Here is an 18461-nt window from a genome sequence, read left to right as displayed (position 1 = left end):
AGTCTTCCCAATAACTTAACAGCATTTAACACAAAACAAGGAGAAAACAGACCAATCAAGTCCAGGCTGATGAAGGTTAGATTTCTATGTCAGATGTAATCTAATACCGAGCCAAAATCTAGTGGAGAGTGCTGCAGCTGCTACTGTTTTTATCACACAGTTTTCATCTCTCTCAAACATTTGTAATTGCCAATCCGGAAAAAAAAATCTTAGAAGGAGCTTCCCAATGATGCCTTCCATTTGTATTTAACTGAAGTGTGGGAAGCCAAGAAGACAGTAAATGGCTGGAAGGAAGATGGTTGTTGAAGGAAAAGCATGACCCTTAGTAATGACGGTAGCAGCTCCACTGAAAAATCTTGTGATGGAGTTTCCCAATTATATCTTACGTTGGCTTGCAATTGAAATATGGGAAACCAAAATGGTTGTGGACAGTTGGAGAGATGATTGTTAAGGTAAAGGAGAGAACATTCACACACATCCCTCTTGGTTGTGTTACAGTTAAATAAGGGCAGATAGGAAAGTAATTTACAGAGCACCCATGAGAATCTCATTAAATGCAGGTAGTCCTCAACTTATGATCACAACTGAGCTCAAAATTTCTGCTAAGTGAGTTGCTAAGTGAGTTCTGTTCTATGATTGTTAAGTGAATTACTGCAGCTGTTAAGTTAGTAACATGGTTGTTAAGTGAATCTGGCTTCCCCATTGACTTTGCTAGTCAGAAGGTCGCAAAATGATCATGATCCTAGGACACTGCAACTGTCATAAATATGAATCGGTTGGCAAATGTCCGAATTTTGATCACATGACCATGGGGATGCTGCAATGGTCATAAGTCACTTTTTTCAGTGCCGTTGTAACTTCAAACGGTCACTAAATGGACTTTTGTAAGTCAAGGACCACCATCTCTCTTTTTCTTTGACAGAAAGCAAATTTTCTCTCATCAAACTAAATGGACATTGCTGTGAAAAAATGCAAAATATTTTTTTTCCCTGCAGGTCCCTAATTAAGAATGAAAACGCTAAGGTTCCTCCTTAAATCCATTGAGGATTTTGATTTCCGACTCCGCAAGTCAGAACCACTGGAAACAACAACCAATAATCAATGGTTTAGTTAGAGTGAATGTCGGATGTTAGTAAGCCGACACTGCATATAAATTACATGAGTAATTTTACTTGTTGCCTTCAAATTCCCCCTATTAAGGCAAAAGAAAAAAAAGAAACAGGCATGTTAAAAGCATTAGGTGAAGTGTGCATTAGGCCATTACATTGTATGAGTCAAATCCATCTTAATAGTGTAAGAATTCTACGTCCTGCCTTTGGAGATACAGAATTATTTTCATGCCAGGCATTTAGTAGAAGTTGTATGATTCCCAAGCAGCTTCTAATGATCAGGTTTAAAAAAAAAGTAAGCAAGAGTAATAATCCTAAATGAATAATCTGTGCCCTCACAACTTGGGAATTGCTCTTACCCAAAGCCCAAGATGTCAATCATTGTGTACCATGTGAACAAACCAGCCTAGTTTTGCTTAAGGGACATTCTGGATGAATAATCCAGTCAAGGATAATGTGTTATCCTTTCCCCTATATACAGGTAGTCCTTGACTTAAAACAATTCATTCAATGACCATTCAAAGATATAATGGCACTGAAAAAAGTGACTTATAATCATTTTTCACACTTACGACCTTTGTAGCATCCCCATGTTCATGTGATCAAAATTCAGATGGTTAGCAACTGGTTCATATTTGCTGTGTCCCAAGGTTATTTGGACCTGTTTGGCAACCTTTTGACAAGCAAAATCAATGGGGAAACCAGATTCACTTAAGATCTGTAACTTATCAACTGCAGGGATTCACTGAAAGGTCGTAAAATGGGGCAAAACTCACTTTACAAATGTCTCACTTGAACAACAAAATTTTTGGGCTCAGTTGTACTCCTAAGTCAAGGACTACCTGTACAGAAATCGTGCCTAAACTTTAAACTTGGTTCCATACACTCCCAGTGCATCTCCAATGGAGTGCCCTGATTCAATTATTAATCTATTTGGGTGTCCATGCTTTGTCTTGAAAAGCTTTCTCCCTTCATTTCAGTGAAAGAAATCAATTTAAAAAATTTGTGCAAAATAGATTAACCAGCAAAGGTGATGCTACATTCCTTTTGGTTTTTGCTAGTATAGATTACATTGGTTCTCATCCACAAAGTAGAAGTGAATATAATCTGTATTTGGACCAAGTCAACATAGATGTATATTTTTGCCTGAATGAGTGCACAAACTGCATAATGATGGTGGCAATTATATTTGTGCGATAGATAACAGTATATGTTATGTAGCAAATCCCATATAAATGAGACTTTTAGTTTTCCTGGAACTGCAATTAATTTATGAGCAAGATTTTAAAATTCTTGGCTTTCTAAAATATTTCACCTTAAATTTAGTCTCTTTCTTTGGTTCTGAGCAGAGCTATTCCTGGTTTTATTTTCTAAGACACTAGCTGGCTATCAAGGTCATCCTTCAAAATTCAGAGGATGTCAAAGGTGGCTTGCTTTCTAGCATGCCAACTTTTTATTGGTTTGTTTAAATACCATTTAAGTAAACTTTTTTTTAAAAAAAGTAGAATATGACACCAAGGATTGTTTATGGACGATTTAGTCTCCACAAGCACCATGTTTGGGTTAAAATGAAATCAAATAAAATCAGCAGGTAGATTTATGGTGGAGAAAATCTCTTATGCAACATGGACAGTTTCTGCAACGAATATCTTGTAGGTTATTGGGTTATTTTAGATATAGAATGTGCAGAGATGAATATTTGGAATATGAAAGATGCATACAAAAGTCTTGCTACATACAGGCTGTCGCCACATGAGACAAAACACTATGCTATGTTGTGATTGTCTCTATGTCTCCTTCTCTTTAAAGAAACATAACTATGGATTAATGTTGATCTGGATAATCCAAATAACCCTTATTTAGGCTAAACTGCCCTGTTCCAGGATGCTGACTCTCTAAAAGGAAGACAAATGGGTTTTTGGAAAAGCATTATATTAACATTCTAATGCTATGGTAAAATTTGGAAACTTTTTTTTAAATAACTGAAGTTTTCATCTCATTTTCTTTCCCAACATTTTTGACAGGCAGTCTAATTTGACAGTTGCTATTACTCATTTCCAAAGGCAATTGAGTGAACATCCATTTAAAAATCTTTTTAAGGTGGCTAACTGAAATCAATGTCAAATTCAGTCCCATCCTGGCTTTTTAAAACTAATATTAATAAAATATATGTGAATCCACCCTTGTATCTGAATGACTGGATTCATATACTGTATGTAACAAATGTGAAGTGGTTTTCTGGTCTACCTACCACAATGCAGCACTGATTGTCAACAGCAAAAATGTTTTATTAAAAAATAAGAAGAAAAATAAGCCAATTATAACTTCACTAGGTTTTATATTATCTATTTCATTAACTCCCAAACACAAAAGGCTGTTAACATCCAATGGTGTTCCCATGGCCACCAAAGCCAGGTGTGAAAGTTGTAAGCTGCATAAAGGCACCATGACTTGTGGGATTGCCAAATGATGGGAATGGTAATAGCTCAGGTCTGCATTGCAAGGCACCATGTTGGGGGAAGAAACCCATCCAGTTATTATTCCATGTGTCTGTGCATGTGCTGTAAAGAACGGAGCAACAGGAAGCAACAGTTATCACATGACATGATCCTCTGGAAGCAAATATCGTTCTCCATTATGACCACCCTGTTCTCTGTAATCTTTGGAAGTCTATTTTGAAAGAAATGCAACCTTAACCATGGGTGAAAAAGATGAATATTTGTGACATGGACAATCAATTAAATAAAACCTCCACATGCATGTTTCTCTCTGATACATATTTAAATCCTATTAGTAGAAGTTGTGTAATATAAGTAGAGCAACAATGTTCAAATTTTGCACACATTTAAAAATATTTTTGTCTGAGGATTCCTTATTAAACTTAGACTTAGAATAACTTTATTGTCACTTTGAATGTACACTAATCAGCATACATTAAAATGAAATGTCATTGCACATAGCTCTCAAAGGGTTACCATCTCTAATATACACTACATAAGCATGACAAAATACAAAATTATACATATAACCATATATGACAGAGAAACCACAATCTAGTTTGGAATATTGTTTTAATATCCTGGAATGATTCCAGATTCTATGGCAACGTTTTAAGTTATCTATTTAAACCAGCATTTCTCAACCTCAGCCACCCCTTTTAAGATGCGTAGATTTCAAGCTCCCGGAATTCCCCACTAAACAGTTTGTGAGGATCCCCAAAACCCTTGCTGCTGAATTGCAATGTTTTAATAGGAAGGAAGGATATTGTAATCCATCTTTAATGTTGATAATTTTGAATCTTCTGCTCAAAAGGGGCCAAGCAAGCCCCTCAAACCTTTCATTTGAGCCCAGTTTCTTTAGTTTTCTAATGAAACAGTGGAGTCTAGTTTCATAAAGCCAGTATCCCGCCAAATAGGATGGAATGTGTAGCAGCCCCTTTACAATCCCAGCCCACGTGTTCCCTGCTGCAAAGTGATCGCCGTCTATCTCCCTCAGGCTGTGGATAATGGGATTTGAAGTCCATTATCTATCCTCCTCGAAGGAACCAGGCTGGGAAAGGCTGCTTTAATAGATAAGTGAGATCTTCCCTCGCTGTTTTCCTCACCGGCGGGACATCCATCGAAGTGCCTGAACTTATACTCGCTGGCCACAGTCGGGTTGCGGGTAAACAGTCCGGGCCTTAAAACCAGAGCTCTGTTGCTTTCCGCTGGGGGCGCTCGCACGCCGGATTTCTGGATCGCTTTCGCCTCTTTAACTTCGCTTCGGGCGGAGACGGGACGGGGAGGTGGAGTTGTGTTGGAGGGAGGGGGGAGACGACCGCGAAGTTAATTATCATATCTGCCAGTTTAAGGAAGGGGGTTGTACTTGGAAAGCGCACAGTGGAAAAAGGACTTGACGAAATAAAAGTAGCGATGCAACCAAGCTCGATCCCACAGTACCAGTGGCGGCGCTAGCAGCGGCAAGCGCAGCTTCGGCATATTTTGGGAGCTTGAGCTCGGCTTGCGGGCGAGGTCCTCCTGGACGCTCGCCTTTCTCTCTGCCCGGCCCCCCAACTCCATTCATTAGCAAACCAGCCTCCTGGCTGAGAAGAACTGAGCTAGTAAACCAAACTCTCTGGTTCGCCGGTCGGGAGTAGCCGGACCACAAAACACGCTCTGTGTGTGTGTGTGTGTGCAAAACTTTTTTTTTTCCCTTCCCAACTTTTGGAAACTCATCCTTTCCAAGGAGTTTTCATTAGCTTTCATCAGGACTCCATAAGGATCGAGAGGAGGGGAAGGGAGACCTTTCTGCGGTCTGGAAATTTAATTCTAAGCAGCAAAGTCGACCCAAACAAAGCTTGCGACCCCCTCGACCATCGCCTCTCCTCCTCCTCTCTCCTCCCGTAAGCGAAGATCCGGACGCGAAAAGCCAGCTAGCAGCATCGTTTCCAGCGCCGGGATTTTCTGCTTTCCCCCCCCTTTTTTTCCTTCTGCCTCCCCTCTCCATCAGCTCTCCCGAAGACATTCGTTGCTTGGAAAGGCGATTTCGGTTCCCCCTGTCCACCAAAACATGCAGAATTACAAGTACGACAAGGCGATCGTTCCGGAGAGCAAGAACGGGGGCAGCACTGCCTTGAATAACAATCCGACCAAAAGCTCCAGCAAGAAAGCTTTGTTGGTTTGTCTCGACCTCTTCTGCCTCTTCATGGGTGAGATTTGAACCGAGCAGATCCTTTCTCCTGATTTAATTCTCTCTCTCCCATCTCTCTTTCAAAAAAAGAAAAGGCAATCCTAAACTTCCAGCGTTGGTCGTTTGCACAAACTTTTCTCCTCCTTTTCCACAACCTCCTTGTAAATACTAACCAATTCTCCTGTTCTCACTCTTCGATCATTCTGCCTTTTTTACAAACTTTTCTTCCACTCCCTTTTTCCTGCAAACTTTTGATGGCCTGAACTTTCTCGCGCTGATTTTCTGCAAGGATATCGTTGTTTGGGGCTTGTTTGCACCGTGTTCTCACTGAGCCTTAGGAGAGGCTCCGCGGGTGGGTGGGTGATCTCAAATTCTCCATTGTCTTGCCTCAGGTGACTGTGTGTAAATTATTGGCTAAAGCCCTTCTTCGATTTGAGGCACAGGTCTTTTGCCTCCCCCTCCCCTTAATGGGCTTGAGTTTACTGTAGGAAAGCACCTAGCTCCGAGATTGACTCGAAATAAAAATGGATGTCCTACCACTGAGCTGAACCTCGTGTAAACAAAGCATCACTTCCCGACTTGCAACTTTAAAGGCAACTGAGCAAATGAGGCGCCGTTTCTGTGGGCTAAATTCATTTGGTTGGTACTAATTGAGCTTCTAAAGTTTTCTGGGGCGAGCGGGTTGCTTTTCGTGTGTTCCAGGTCTGAAGAATGTGTGTGAATTTTAATCTCAAGGAAGGATCCTATTTGCAGTCGTAGTAACAAACTCCGAAAAGGTTGTTAAAGGGGTTAGGAGAGTTTAAAGGGGTGGGGTATACACACACATGCACCATCATAAATCTACACAGAATGGCAGTGCAACAAAGCCATAGTGATTGGTGAGCTTGAAAGTTTGTTTTGTGGACTTCTGAGGGAACTGAGGACTTTCAAATCAGCTATATCCCTTTTAAATAAGAATGGTCTTCTGCAACATGTGGGAAGTGGCTAAGACTAAATAATTCTCTCCCCCTGCAAAGCTCCACTGCTTTAAATGTATGGCATGCCACAATCTGTATGACATGTCACAATCTGATAGAGAGCTTGCTTTTTTGCACCTAAAAGTTACACTTTTAGAATTTCATACCACTGAGTAGCTTTTAACAGGACACATGGACCCTCCCAGATAACATTTTGGATAATCATAGTAAGGGCTCATTATGCTTTATTTGTCTGGCTTCAGTTTTCATGAATGACAGGCAAGTGGTAAATGTCCATAAATGCAAAGGAGAGGATGAGAATTGCTCAGTACATAAGCAGATGTTAAGGGATGTTTAGAAGTTCTGCAAGTCCCTTGTAAACATTGATCCTCTTCATTAACACTGCAAACTATCCAGGATTGAAAGGTGATCAAACTTCTTGACTAAAAAGATTGGTTTTCAGGTAATCCTGCTGATAGTGCACAGAAATTGAAAGATGGTCACGAATGCTGTATGACACTGGTACTGAGCTGTTTGTTCAAATAACTCCCGTGAGGAAAAGAGAAAGAATGCACTCCAAATTTGTTACCATAACATGATCTAAAAGGTTCTTCAGCTTCTCCATTTCTAATATGGGTATATAAGATGTATGGGTGGCTTCTTCATTTTGGGGTATGCTGGTGGAAGGGATTTTACAGTTAGTAAAAATCAAATGTATTGAAATGGGATTATATTAAGGTCATTTCTGAGTTTATCCACTTACCAAAAAGAAGCAATTAACCTGGCCTCCTTTCTCAAAATGTTTTTGAAATTTCAAAAAGTATAAAACACAAAACAAAGAAAAAGATTTTTAAAAAATGGAAAGGGGTAGGAAAAAAGTAAATGTATGCTCTGATCAACTATATGATTTGCATACATATTGTTATATTGAAAAGATCATAAGTGTATTAGCTATAGACCAAAATAAATTTAGTCATTTATGCTAATTAAGAATCTGGCTTTGTTGACCTGTAATTTAATTGCAGCTGTCCAGCTTACACAATCTAATGGGTTTATAATGATGTATACATATCAGATGGTTGAACAATTAAACCTTAATTGGAGAATACCCATACTTTGGTGTCCTATGACTTCTGGGATTTAAAAGGCCAGCCCAACAATCTTTGGGGAAACAAATCAAAATGGTTCATTGGAAATGCAACATTTATATGATATCATTCAAAGTATTACATTTCAATAGAACTGGCACAAATGTGACCTTATTCTGTGCAGTTAGGACAATATATCATATTGTTAAGCATATTATCAACATTAAGCAAGAAGTAATGTCTCTAACAGTCTTCATGATTGGTGTTTATATTCTTAAATGCAAAGTTAATTATGTGGTAAGAAAACCAGTGGCCATCTGCTCCTGTATCATTCAAGTGGGATTCTGAACATAAATGCCTTTTTTTATTCAAATGTTTTCTCATTCACTTCAGAAAATACTCTTAGATTTCTGACATACAAAAAATGATGTTTTTGTGTGTTCCAGGTCTTAATAGTATGTTTATACATGTGAATTCTTTAGTCTCTTTACAGGCTAAACAAATCTCAGACTAATCTCAGACTCTTAGAGTTTTTACATTGTTTTCCCCTCATCTGCCTTATGCAAAATAATCAATGGAGGCTAATGCAAACAGAAAAAAGAACATGAGGACTAAGAGCGCTGCTATGTCTATTGAATAAGGTGCAATTAAAGGTCTGATCCTGTTTCTTAAACCTAAAATTGGCATATATATTTTGGGATTGCAGCTTCCACAGTATTCCCCAGATATTGATACAGGGAAAGCAAATTGATTTTGGCTACTGGGTTGCACAATTTCCTGTCAGTGAGTAACATTCCTGGAAAAAGTCACAGATTCATGATGCCATCCTTTGTATTTCATGAAAGGCATTTTATATAACTTTATAAAATGTTTTGTAATGAAACAAATCTAGAGAAGCATTTATTATGGAACAGATTCTTTATAGGCAATATGTTCTTCTGTCATTCTGCTATTGCACTCTTCCAACCAGGGAGATTAGAGACTGATTCTCTCCAGATAAGTTGGATTTCTGACTTGGAATTATGAGGGTCGTAGGCATGCTATTCTTGAGCAAATGTCAGATTCAGTAATGTGATACGCAGAAATCCTTCTACAAATGATTGCTCAACTCATTGTTCTGTACACTTTTCACCAAGTTAACATTGGACAACAATCCTTTAGTGTTTTGCACACTGTGAGATTGCTAAGCAGGTAAACATACACTTAAATTTCTGAAAACTGCAAGACAGTGAATCCCTGCTTTTAACATACTCCTGGAAGAATGTTAAATAGAAAAATATATCAGGGTGATTTATATCATTTGAGCAGTTAAGTCATTATACAGATTTGTCATAAAAATTAAGCTAGATGTAGCTGCCCTGTCTTTTCTTATTTTATACTGGGATGCCTAGATGCACATTTGGTCCATTGGAGCAACTACACTGGGTCTGTGAAATAGATTTCACTCTAACCCAAGGGTCTTCAAACTTGGCAAGTTTAAGACTTGTGGACTTCAACTCCCAGAATTCCTGAGCCAACATGATTGGAGGAGGAATTCTGGGAGTTGAAGTCCACAAGTCATAAAGCTGTCAAGTTTGAAGACATTTAATCATAGCTTCCTCGCCTAATACTTCCTTCATCACACTGACATGGTTCATACATTAAATTAAGCTATAATGTGGTTTATTTAACTTTACTTTCACATGTTCTGGGAACCCAGCTGTTATGGATTGTAAATTGTAGTCTAATTAACATATATGGACCCAGCCACTTGTGATTTATTTCAGGTCTTCCTAGGAATAATTCCCATTGAATTCCTGATAGTTTCCTTATGAATGAAGTTAGGCTGTCATTTTAAGCACAGAGTACAGTATAGCTTCTCTGCTTTAGAAGAGGCACTTGTAGTGGGTGCTGTTTGGCCAATAAATCAACACTTGTTTAAGAACAGTAATTATCTGCACTGTGTTCTCTAATGAAGCCTCCAAGTAGACACTACTATCATTTGCATATTCTCTAAGGTACTTCTAAAAAATGGCTTAGCTGTTAAAAAAATGTAGCAGTTACAATTTTTATCCTGATATTATGGTAACCTTAACAATGCTTTACTTATTTCACCATATTGCAAGAATCAGTTAGCTTTCACATACAAATGCAGTACAATAGCATGTCACTTTAATAACCACATTCATAACAGATCAGGGGTCTTCAAACTTGACAGTTTTAAGACTTGTGGACTTCAACTCCCAGAAATCCTCCTCCAATCATGTTAGCTGAGGAATTCTGGAAGTCTGCAAGTCTTAAACTTGCCAAGTTTGAAGATCCTTGCACTAGACCATACTGTTTGCATGGTGATCCTGGTAATGACTGGAGAAATACATGGTCTGGGATCAGTGGCATAACATAATTAATCTTTTATGTACACTGAGAGCATTTGCACCAAGACAAATTCCTTTTGTGTCCAATCACACTTGGCCATATATATTCTATATTAACAAAAAGCCTTTTATGTTCCGTCAAGTCTTTTTATTTAGTGTCATTTAGCATATTGAAATTTGGAATGAAAAGCCACAGCTTAATGCTAGCTATGACGTCTACTGTAAGAAATAAATCCCATTGATTTTAGCGGGACTTTCTTAATCCCATTAAATAATCACTTTGGAGTATTATGGCACAATGCTACTCATGTACCCTTGAAAGCAGTAAGGCTTCTTTCAAGGTAAATATGAATGATCTTAAGATTTATGAGCTGATTTGAGCATGAACTGATCGATAGGATTATTGAGTTATCAAGCATCAGTTGAATTTACTTCTTCAATGATCTTTGTAAATGTAGGAAAAGCAAGTGAATAACCTTTTCCTGTGAGCACTCAATTAAGGACACTTAAAAGTGGACTTCTGTGTATCTTCCCACATAACCATGTACTGTCCTTTGCTTGGCTATGGGCCAGTGTTTTCACTCCATGGTGACAAGGAAAAAGGGGTTTTTTTTGGTTTCCTTTTCTAGTACATAATATATAGATTCAGATTGTCAGTCCAATTACTGCTGGTTTTCAAATAACTTTTATAAGGGTGTAAGATATACGATGGACTAAAAGTTGGTAATTGTCTAATTTTAAATTCATAGCAATGAATGAATGTTTCAGGTAGCTATTTTATGGCCAAAAATGTTTCTGTAATTAACAATGCAATTATACACATTAAGATTTCAGTAGGACTTACTGTGCTAAGAGTTTACAACTTTGCCAACAGGTTAAAAACAACATTAATTAGTGTTTTGCTGAGATATTGGGCATTTTTTTTCTTTCCTCTGCTGGATATATATCAGATGAATCTTCAACCATATTCCTGTGGGATTTTAATCCAATGATAGCTTAACATGGTTTTCAAAACAATGGAAATGAGCTTGTTGGAGAAGAAAGGTTACTTTTTAAAAGAGTTCTGTTTATTTGTTTTGTTTTATTTTATTTGTATTCCACTTTTATTAATTTTACAAATAACTCAAGGCATTGAACATATCCAACACACTTTCCTCCATGCAACAACAAACCTGTGAGGTGAGTTGGGCTAACAGAGTGACTGACTCAACCTTGGCCAGCTGGTTTCATGTGTAAGGCAGAACTTGAAGTCACATTCTCCTGCTTTCTAGCCTGGTGCCTTAACCACTAGACCAAACTGGGTCTCAAAAACATTCATAAAGAAAACAAAATAGCTTAGATTCTGTGGACAGTGAAGAACTGAGTTACAGATAGAGTGGCCTTGGGCAAATTGTTGTTTCTCAGCCTGATTTCTCCAGTCTCCAGACAGAATAATAACTGTGAGCACAAATGAGGTAGAAATCATAAAATACTTTGAATAGTGGTGTGATGCTTTTTATTACTTTCTCTAGCACACATTCTAGTTTTATGATGATAGATTTTGTATAGTATCTAAAATGACTAAAATGCATTTTTGAAATCCCTTCTTATAAGAATATACTTAGAATCCTGTACTTAGATAGCTTCTAGGAAAGTCCCTGGCCTTGTCATGTCAACACATTGGAAACTGGTTTATTTTATTTTTATTGTACAGCAATAATTGATTTTCTGGGCATTATAAAACCACCTGAGTACTCCATTTTTTGTTCTTTAAAAATGTGAAACTGAAACAAATCAGTACATAAAAATGCATCCTATATTGGAATAGTAGTTTGTGTAAGGTACCAAGTAACAAGAGGAAAAATGGTAAATAATTGTTTTAATTGGATGCCAAAAAGAAATACATTTAATTAGTGTGTATGAACACTCCCTTCGCCCAATGTAAATCATGATTTTTTTTTCTTATTCTCTAAACTGCTTAGCGTACAGGTGGAAGAATAGTAATTAACATTAGAGTTAAATATCTTCTACATTAGAGCAGTTGCTACTGGATTCAGTGGGACTTAGTCCTAAAAAGGAGAAGGAGATTGCATATTTATCAATAAAGATGAAGCAAAAGAAGTAATTGGGATGAAAGATATTAATAAACTGCCTGGCAAGGATATTTATCTCATTTTTGTTGCTTACAAATTATGCAGCCTTTATTTTTGAATGCTGTGTTTCCTACCAGGATTAACTATTAAATAGACTCTGCATTTTATCTGTGTGATCCACCAGCTAATAGTTTGGTTGAAATTTATACTTTCAGTACAGTATCCTTCTTAAAATCCTGTACTTATATTAAATTATTGTAGATATGGAATAATGGTCTTGGAGCAGGAATAAATAGCTTGTGCATTTCCCCAGTTGCCATGCTGTGCACCTCCAGGCAATCAGCAGCTACATTATCTGCAATTGCTAAGTTTCAGCTTCCACCAACTCTAATTTGCATGACAAATGGAAAAGGATGATCTTAGATCCAATCAGTATCAATTGGAGGGCCACCAGAGATCTCCTTTGTGCTTTTTACAACTCTGATCCATATAAGTGTTTAAAAACATTCAGCATCTGCTGGCAAAAAAGCATTAAAACTTGTTTCTCTCCTGAGGATGCTATGGATTGGCAGATCACAACAAGTTTTTATGTTTATGTTGCAACTGATACTTAGTCAACTACTGAGGATCTTTCTATTGCTTCAGTCAGTTACTTAAGACCAAGCAGGAGCTGATGAGCAGATAATGCCTTTGTTATCTCCTTACACTTAAAGCAAAGTTTACCCAAGTAGGTGAATCCTATGAGCTATTTTTGAAGTGGAATTCAAGCACAGTAGTGCTAAAAATAAAAAAGACACCTATTTTATCTGAGAGATTTTACAGCATAAAGGATATTTTAAAAAGATAAACAAAGTCTAGAAGTATTATTTTGGAATTACCCAAAGCAATGAAGGTTGCAGTTCTAAAAATGTTACTGTGGAATTGAGTCTCATTCAGTCAAGAGAATAGTTGTCTAGCTTATTCACTACTATAAAGCTCAATTAATGGACAACAAATATATTTTTGTCAATCCAGGAACAAAGAATCACTTCTACATTCTATTAAACACATTTGCAATAAGATTACTTTGGATTTAATATGATCAAAGCTATTGGGAAATCAACAGCATGCTTTACATCACTCTTCCTAATCTACTATTAGATTTCAGATACTACTCAGAGGTGTTAGACTGCAGATTACATAATTCCCAACTAGTATTGCTTAAAGTTGTTTACCATTTTTTCCCTGCTCCTTCTACATGTTTTCATTGAATGTATTGCAGGTAAAATCTTTACCTAGTCCCAAATGCATACGGTCCTATACTCCAAGTTCCATTTAAAATACAAAATCATAAGATATGATATGTAAATGCCTGGTTTGAAATCCTAATCCCATAACTAGCTCTGTTAGTATTCTACAGGGTAGGTATTTTCTCTTTTAAAGACTGGAAGCAGAAACTAAAGAGACAGCTGATATCATTACCATATAGTAAGGTTTAAACCCAGACCATCTGACTAAACAGTCAGTAAAATTACTACGTTTGAATCTTGAGCCCTTTGCCAAATCAACATGATGATCAGCATTATCAACAAATGAAATTCTGTGTTACTTTAACGTGCATAATGAAGGAATCATGAAATAATTTGCCAGAAAGTAGCTCTCAGCAGGCAGCAATGGCATGTTCAAACTCTTGGCCCTAGAGAGTTCCATCTGGCAAAACCAAGAAGAGAGCTTTCTCTGCCATGGTTCCTGCCTACTAGAATAGCATTGTCCCTGAGATTAGATTTGCTGGCCCAGGTGGCCTTTTGCAAAGCATTATAAAAACTTGAGTTTGCCATTTAGCCTGAGGCTCTGGCAGTAGGAGTGAGCCCCTTTCATGGTTAATTTGTATGTAGGATGTTATGAATGTTCTTGGCAGCTATTTTATGCTTTTGACTTTGTAAAATGTGAGCACTTATCCTGTTTTTGTTTATCATTATCAGTTGTCCAGAAACATGTATATATAACAAGCATCCATACAAATGTATTAATATATTTATTTATTTATGAAATGTATATGCTGCTTACCTTGTAGTACAAAGTTACTATCTTTAGGTAGTAGGTTTGGAGCCTTTCTATTTATAGAAAGATCTGAGTTTGAAGCTAATCTCAGATAATATTAATTAAACTAATTTACTTTTTTGGGGATTGAGCAATTTTGTTGTTTTCTGCTTTCCATAAATTTGCTCATCTCAAAGGCAATACATATCATGAGAGATCGGAAGTCTGTGAATAAGACTTCTGTATGTGCAGCTTATGTTTTGACAGTTGCCGTAAGATATTGGAAAGGTAGAGGTTTTGCTGGATTGGTGGCTAGTTACAAGTGTAATGTCTCCAATCAATAAAACTAGCTTGTGAAATTACCAGGGGTTGTCATCAATTTGAGAAAGGCAGTCAAAAGACAAAATGGATTTGTATCCATTTGTATGGATTTGGGGTGGCAGTTTGCACACCTGTGTGCACACCTGTGATCAAGTACATCATAACCAATTCCTCTCCAGTGTATAGAAAGTTCAGGTTTCTCCCAGTTTAAAACATTTTGATCTTCTCTGATCTACAACCATAACAATAAGTACATAGCTTTTATTCCAGATTTAGATTAGTGGCTGTTATATTCTGGGGGAAAATGGTATCAAGAAATTAAGGCAGATAACATGATCCTTAACCAAACCTTAGGGAATGCAGATAATTCCCTACTGAGGATTATATTGTATTGATTATATGGTATATATTGAATTTGTAAAATACATTTTAATTTTCCCCATTGTCCCAAGTTGCTGGATAAAATCTGTTGCTTTGTGTATTCTTATAGTGTTATAGTATTTACTGCAGCTTAGAAATCAGTAAATTTTCTTCTGTTCTCCTAATAGCTGTGTTAGGTACTGTGGATTGAATCAATATTCCTAAACATTAAATCTTCTGTCTTCACTTGTTTGTAACAGGTTGGTGATAAGGTTAGTCTGAAAGCAGAATCTTTAGTTGGGAAGAAAAACTTCAGAAAAAAAGGGAAGAGAAACTAGTAATGATGGATCCCCTGTTTAATCCAAATTATTTCTGGTTCCCTTTCCCCAGCCTAGGATTCAGTGAATGCTCTGAATAGTTTCAGTATTTTCTTAGAAGCAACAGCTTCAGGTTGCTAATTCATTAATCACAGAGTTAAGATTCTATGAATGCTACTTTGAGTAACTCACTGACTTTTTTAACAGGCTACTACAACTTCCAATTGGTACTCATGAAAAATGGTGGCAGCATTGCATCCCAGCCACAAATCCACAATATCTTTTATTTTAAAATGGGGCTTGAGTACAATTGTTTTAAGTAAACTTTTCTTTTTAAAAAAAGTTCAACTCTGCACAGGTTTGATTGGGAACAAAATTACATCTTCAAAATGGGTATTCCCTTTCCAGAGCCCTTTTTTTTCCTCCCATTGTAGGCTTCCTCAGAGTTTAGATATTCTGCAGTAGAGGCAGGCCCACCCTTTCTTTTGGTGGATTTGCTGAAATTCAAAAGAAAAGGGGAGAAAACGAAGAGAACGTGAAGTATGCTTGTCCCCGCTCTTTGAAATCTTTGTCAGCTGTTTCAATTCTTCTGTTTGGAGGAAAAGAACAAGGGAGGTGGAGAGGCATTTTCCTGCTAGTTTTTCTTTTCTTTTTCAGTGCTAAAGCTGTTAGCAGAGGTTGGTTCCTGTGACACATAATTTGCACAGAAACCTAACTGAGCTGTCTTTCCCACTCTTATGCTCAGTGTAGGCATTGTACAAGCCTGGTCTCCATGGCAACTGGCCAAGAACACCAAGCTAAGGTCTTCTTAGCAAAAGAGACTCCGTTGCCATGGTTTTGAGGCAAGAATAACACCATCCCAGAAGCCTTTTGAGGTAAACTGGTAATTTTAATGCAGTTAATTGTATTTCTCACCCAAGCAACCTCAAACAGACTCCCAGTGAAAAATTATTTCTTCCTTGCAAGTCATCTACTCCTACTGCCCAGGATCTTAATTAGAGACCATTAAGATATCTTACTAAATTTCTTCAGAGTTAATACTTAGTTGTTAAAATATGAGCTTGTTCAGATTTGAAGCGGCCTTTTCTGTATCCTGAAACTTTCTTGGCCTTCCTTTCTGGGAATTTTTGGCAACATTTCTAAGCATTTTGAAAGGTGAAGTCCCCACACATCTAGAGGAAGACTCTGAACCAAACACCTGACTTTGTGGCCCACCATGGACCCTTCCTCTTTCTTCACCCCCTCTACTCATTACTTAGAAAGGCTGAATTGTCTCTCCTTGTAACTTAAACCATATATGACTTAGGCCATATCAAGATACCAAGTGAAAATGCTTCTGCATTTACTATTTTAAGCAACAACCCTGCTTTCATCTGAGCGCACTAGACAAAGAAATGCAAAAGCATTCTTAGTATCTTGATATGGCCTAAGAATTGTCTACCGCTCCTTGAGTGGCAGAAAAGTAAGATTGTGTTTACCCTTCTCCCCCACTTCTGATTTCTGTTTTGTCATGTTGACAAACCAGAAGATGATTCTGGCTTTGTTTCCCCTTCTATTAAACTTCTCTTGCTGACAGGACAATTACCACCAGTCTTTCTCCCTAACAAAGGATAAGTCAGGTGGCATAGACCAGGTTTACTTAGATGCTTAGAATGGTGGGACACTCAACTAAGGAATAGCATGCACTAAGTTCTGCTGTCTGATGGAGTCAGTGCTCTCAATTCTGTTGTTTGAACTATTTTTTGAACAGGAGTGAAATTCTTCCTTAAGAATAATAAGTTGCTTTTCAGAATTCGCCCAGCTGGCAAATAACAGGTATGGAGAAGGCTTGAAGTTGACAGGTAGGTAAGATCAGTGATCAATAAAGTAGTGTTTCAAGGGAATGACAGTTCTTGGCACTGAGATTATTGGTCTTTCCTGCAGCCTAGGATAAAATGGCCCCAGAAGGCAATTCCCAATGATCAGATTGAAAGGATATTCCGGCAACAGTTCAACATGGTCAGTAAAACCTGGGCTGATGGCTACTCCATGATGAATCAGCCAGCAGATGACCATTGATCATATCCACAGTGAAAAATTTATCAGGTGAAGAAGAAACTACTTTAAAGCCACCGCAGATAAAGATGACTTTAAGCTGCCCTCCAAGCATGGGAGATGAAACAAGAGCAAGATCATGAGGTCATGACAGGAAAATTGATTTCTGGACTATGTTTGTGTCCTGGTTAGGGTGAACAAGGAGGAGCAGAAGAAAACAGTCTCATTCAAAGATTAAGTGGGTTGGTTATTAAAGACAGAAGGAGAATGATGAACAGCCTTCTATTCATCCAAGAATTGTTTATTCAGATAAGGCAAAGAAAGAAACCGATGTTACCAAATTTTACCTTAGATGTGTCTTGAGTTCTATTTTCATCAGAGGACTAGAGGAACTGAGGTTTTCTGAGATTCTAAAATTGCCTTTTTCAGACATCATCAGTTGCTCAGAAAAGGAACAGATGACAACTCTTTTAGTCAAGATTAATTGATATCAACAAGCCCCTCTTCCATTTTGATGTAATTATATGGCTATAGCCCATTAATCAGCAACATTGTCTGCTCCTGGAATTCCACTGTGTCTCTTTCTGTTTGATTATATCAGTAGACTGCCTGGTGCTTTGATTGCATTTTTTAAGGCTTAGATTGTATTGCCAGTGGCATATCTACAAATAAGCTATTTATAGTTTGGGGCAAAAACGAATCAGAAGCAGGTGGGAAGCCGAGTTTCGTACAAGGATCCCTAAGGCTTTTACCAAATGGGCGTATTCCTTGCATTTATTTTATTGAGGTCTTTATGCTGCTGTCAAAGTGGCAGCACTTTTCAGATGCTGGAAAACTGATGCCTAATTATAGAAATCTTGTAAAGTTTACAAGTTCTGGTTTGTCTCTGATACTTGGGTTTCCTTCAAGCAGGTGGAGAAAGGCCCCTAAGACATCAGGCTAATGTTCTCATTAAATGGCTGGGTTGTGAAATCCAAAACCAGAGAGCAAGGGCCAAGTTAGACCTGACTAAACATGACATCTCTTCAACTGTGTAGAGTAGAGCTGAGGCTAATTTTGAGAGCAGGGCTGCCAGTGGATGAAGAATGGAGAACATTTCTTGTCCATGTTTTTTCCAGAACCATCCTAGTACCTTCTAGATCTGTTCTATTATAACTCTTATC

The 18461-nt window shown here is 37.7% G+C and overlaps 1 protein-coding gene across 1 annotated transcript in view; it reads left to right on the top strand.

Annotated features, from left to right (window-relative positions):
* The first annotated feature begins 4971 nt into the window (after window positions 1-4971).
* Window positions 4972-18461, top strand: part of PLPP3 (phospholipid phosphatase 3) — a 74440-nt gene continuing 60950 nt past the window's right edge. Inside the window, exon 1 of the mRNA XM_026707174.2 lies at window positions 4972-5796. Coding sequence (XP_026562959.1) covers window positions 5658-5796 — 139 coding nt within the window. The 5' untranslated portion in view covers window positions 4972-5657. The remainder of the gene's footprint in view (window positions 5797-18461) is intronic.

The sequence above is a fragment of the Pseudonaja textilis genome, chromosome 3, assembly GCF_049901715.1.
Source record: "Pseudonaja textilis isolate UNSWEBS1 chromosome 3, rPseTex1.2, whole genome shotgun sequence".
Taxonomy (NCBI): Eukaryota; Metazoa; Chordata; class Lepidosauria; order Squamata; family Elapidae; genus Pseudonaja; species Pseudonaja textilis.
The sequence above is the reverse complement of the archived record's forward strand: the minus strand, read 5'-3'. Positions and strand labels throughout refer to the sequence as shown.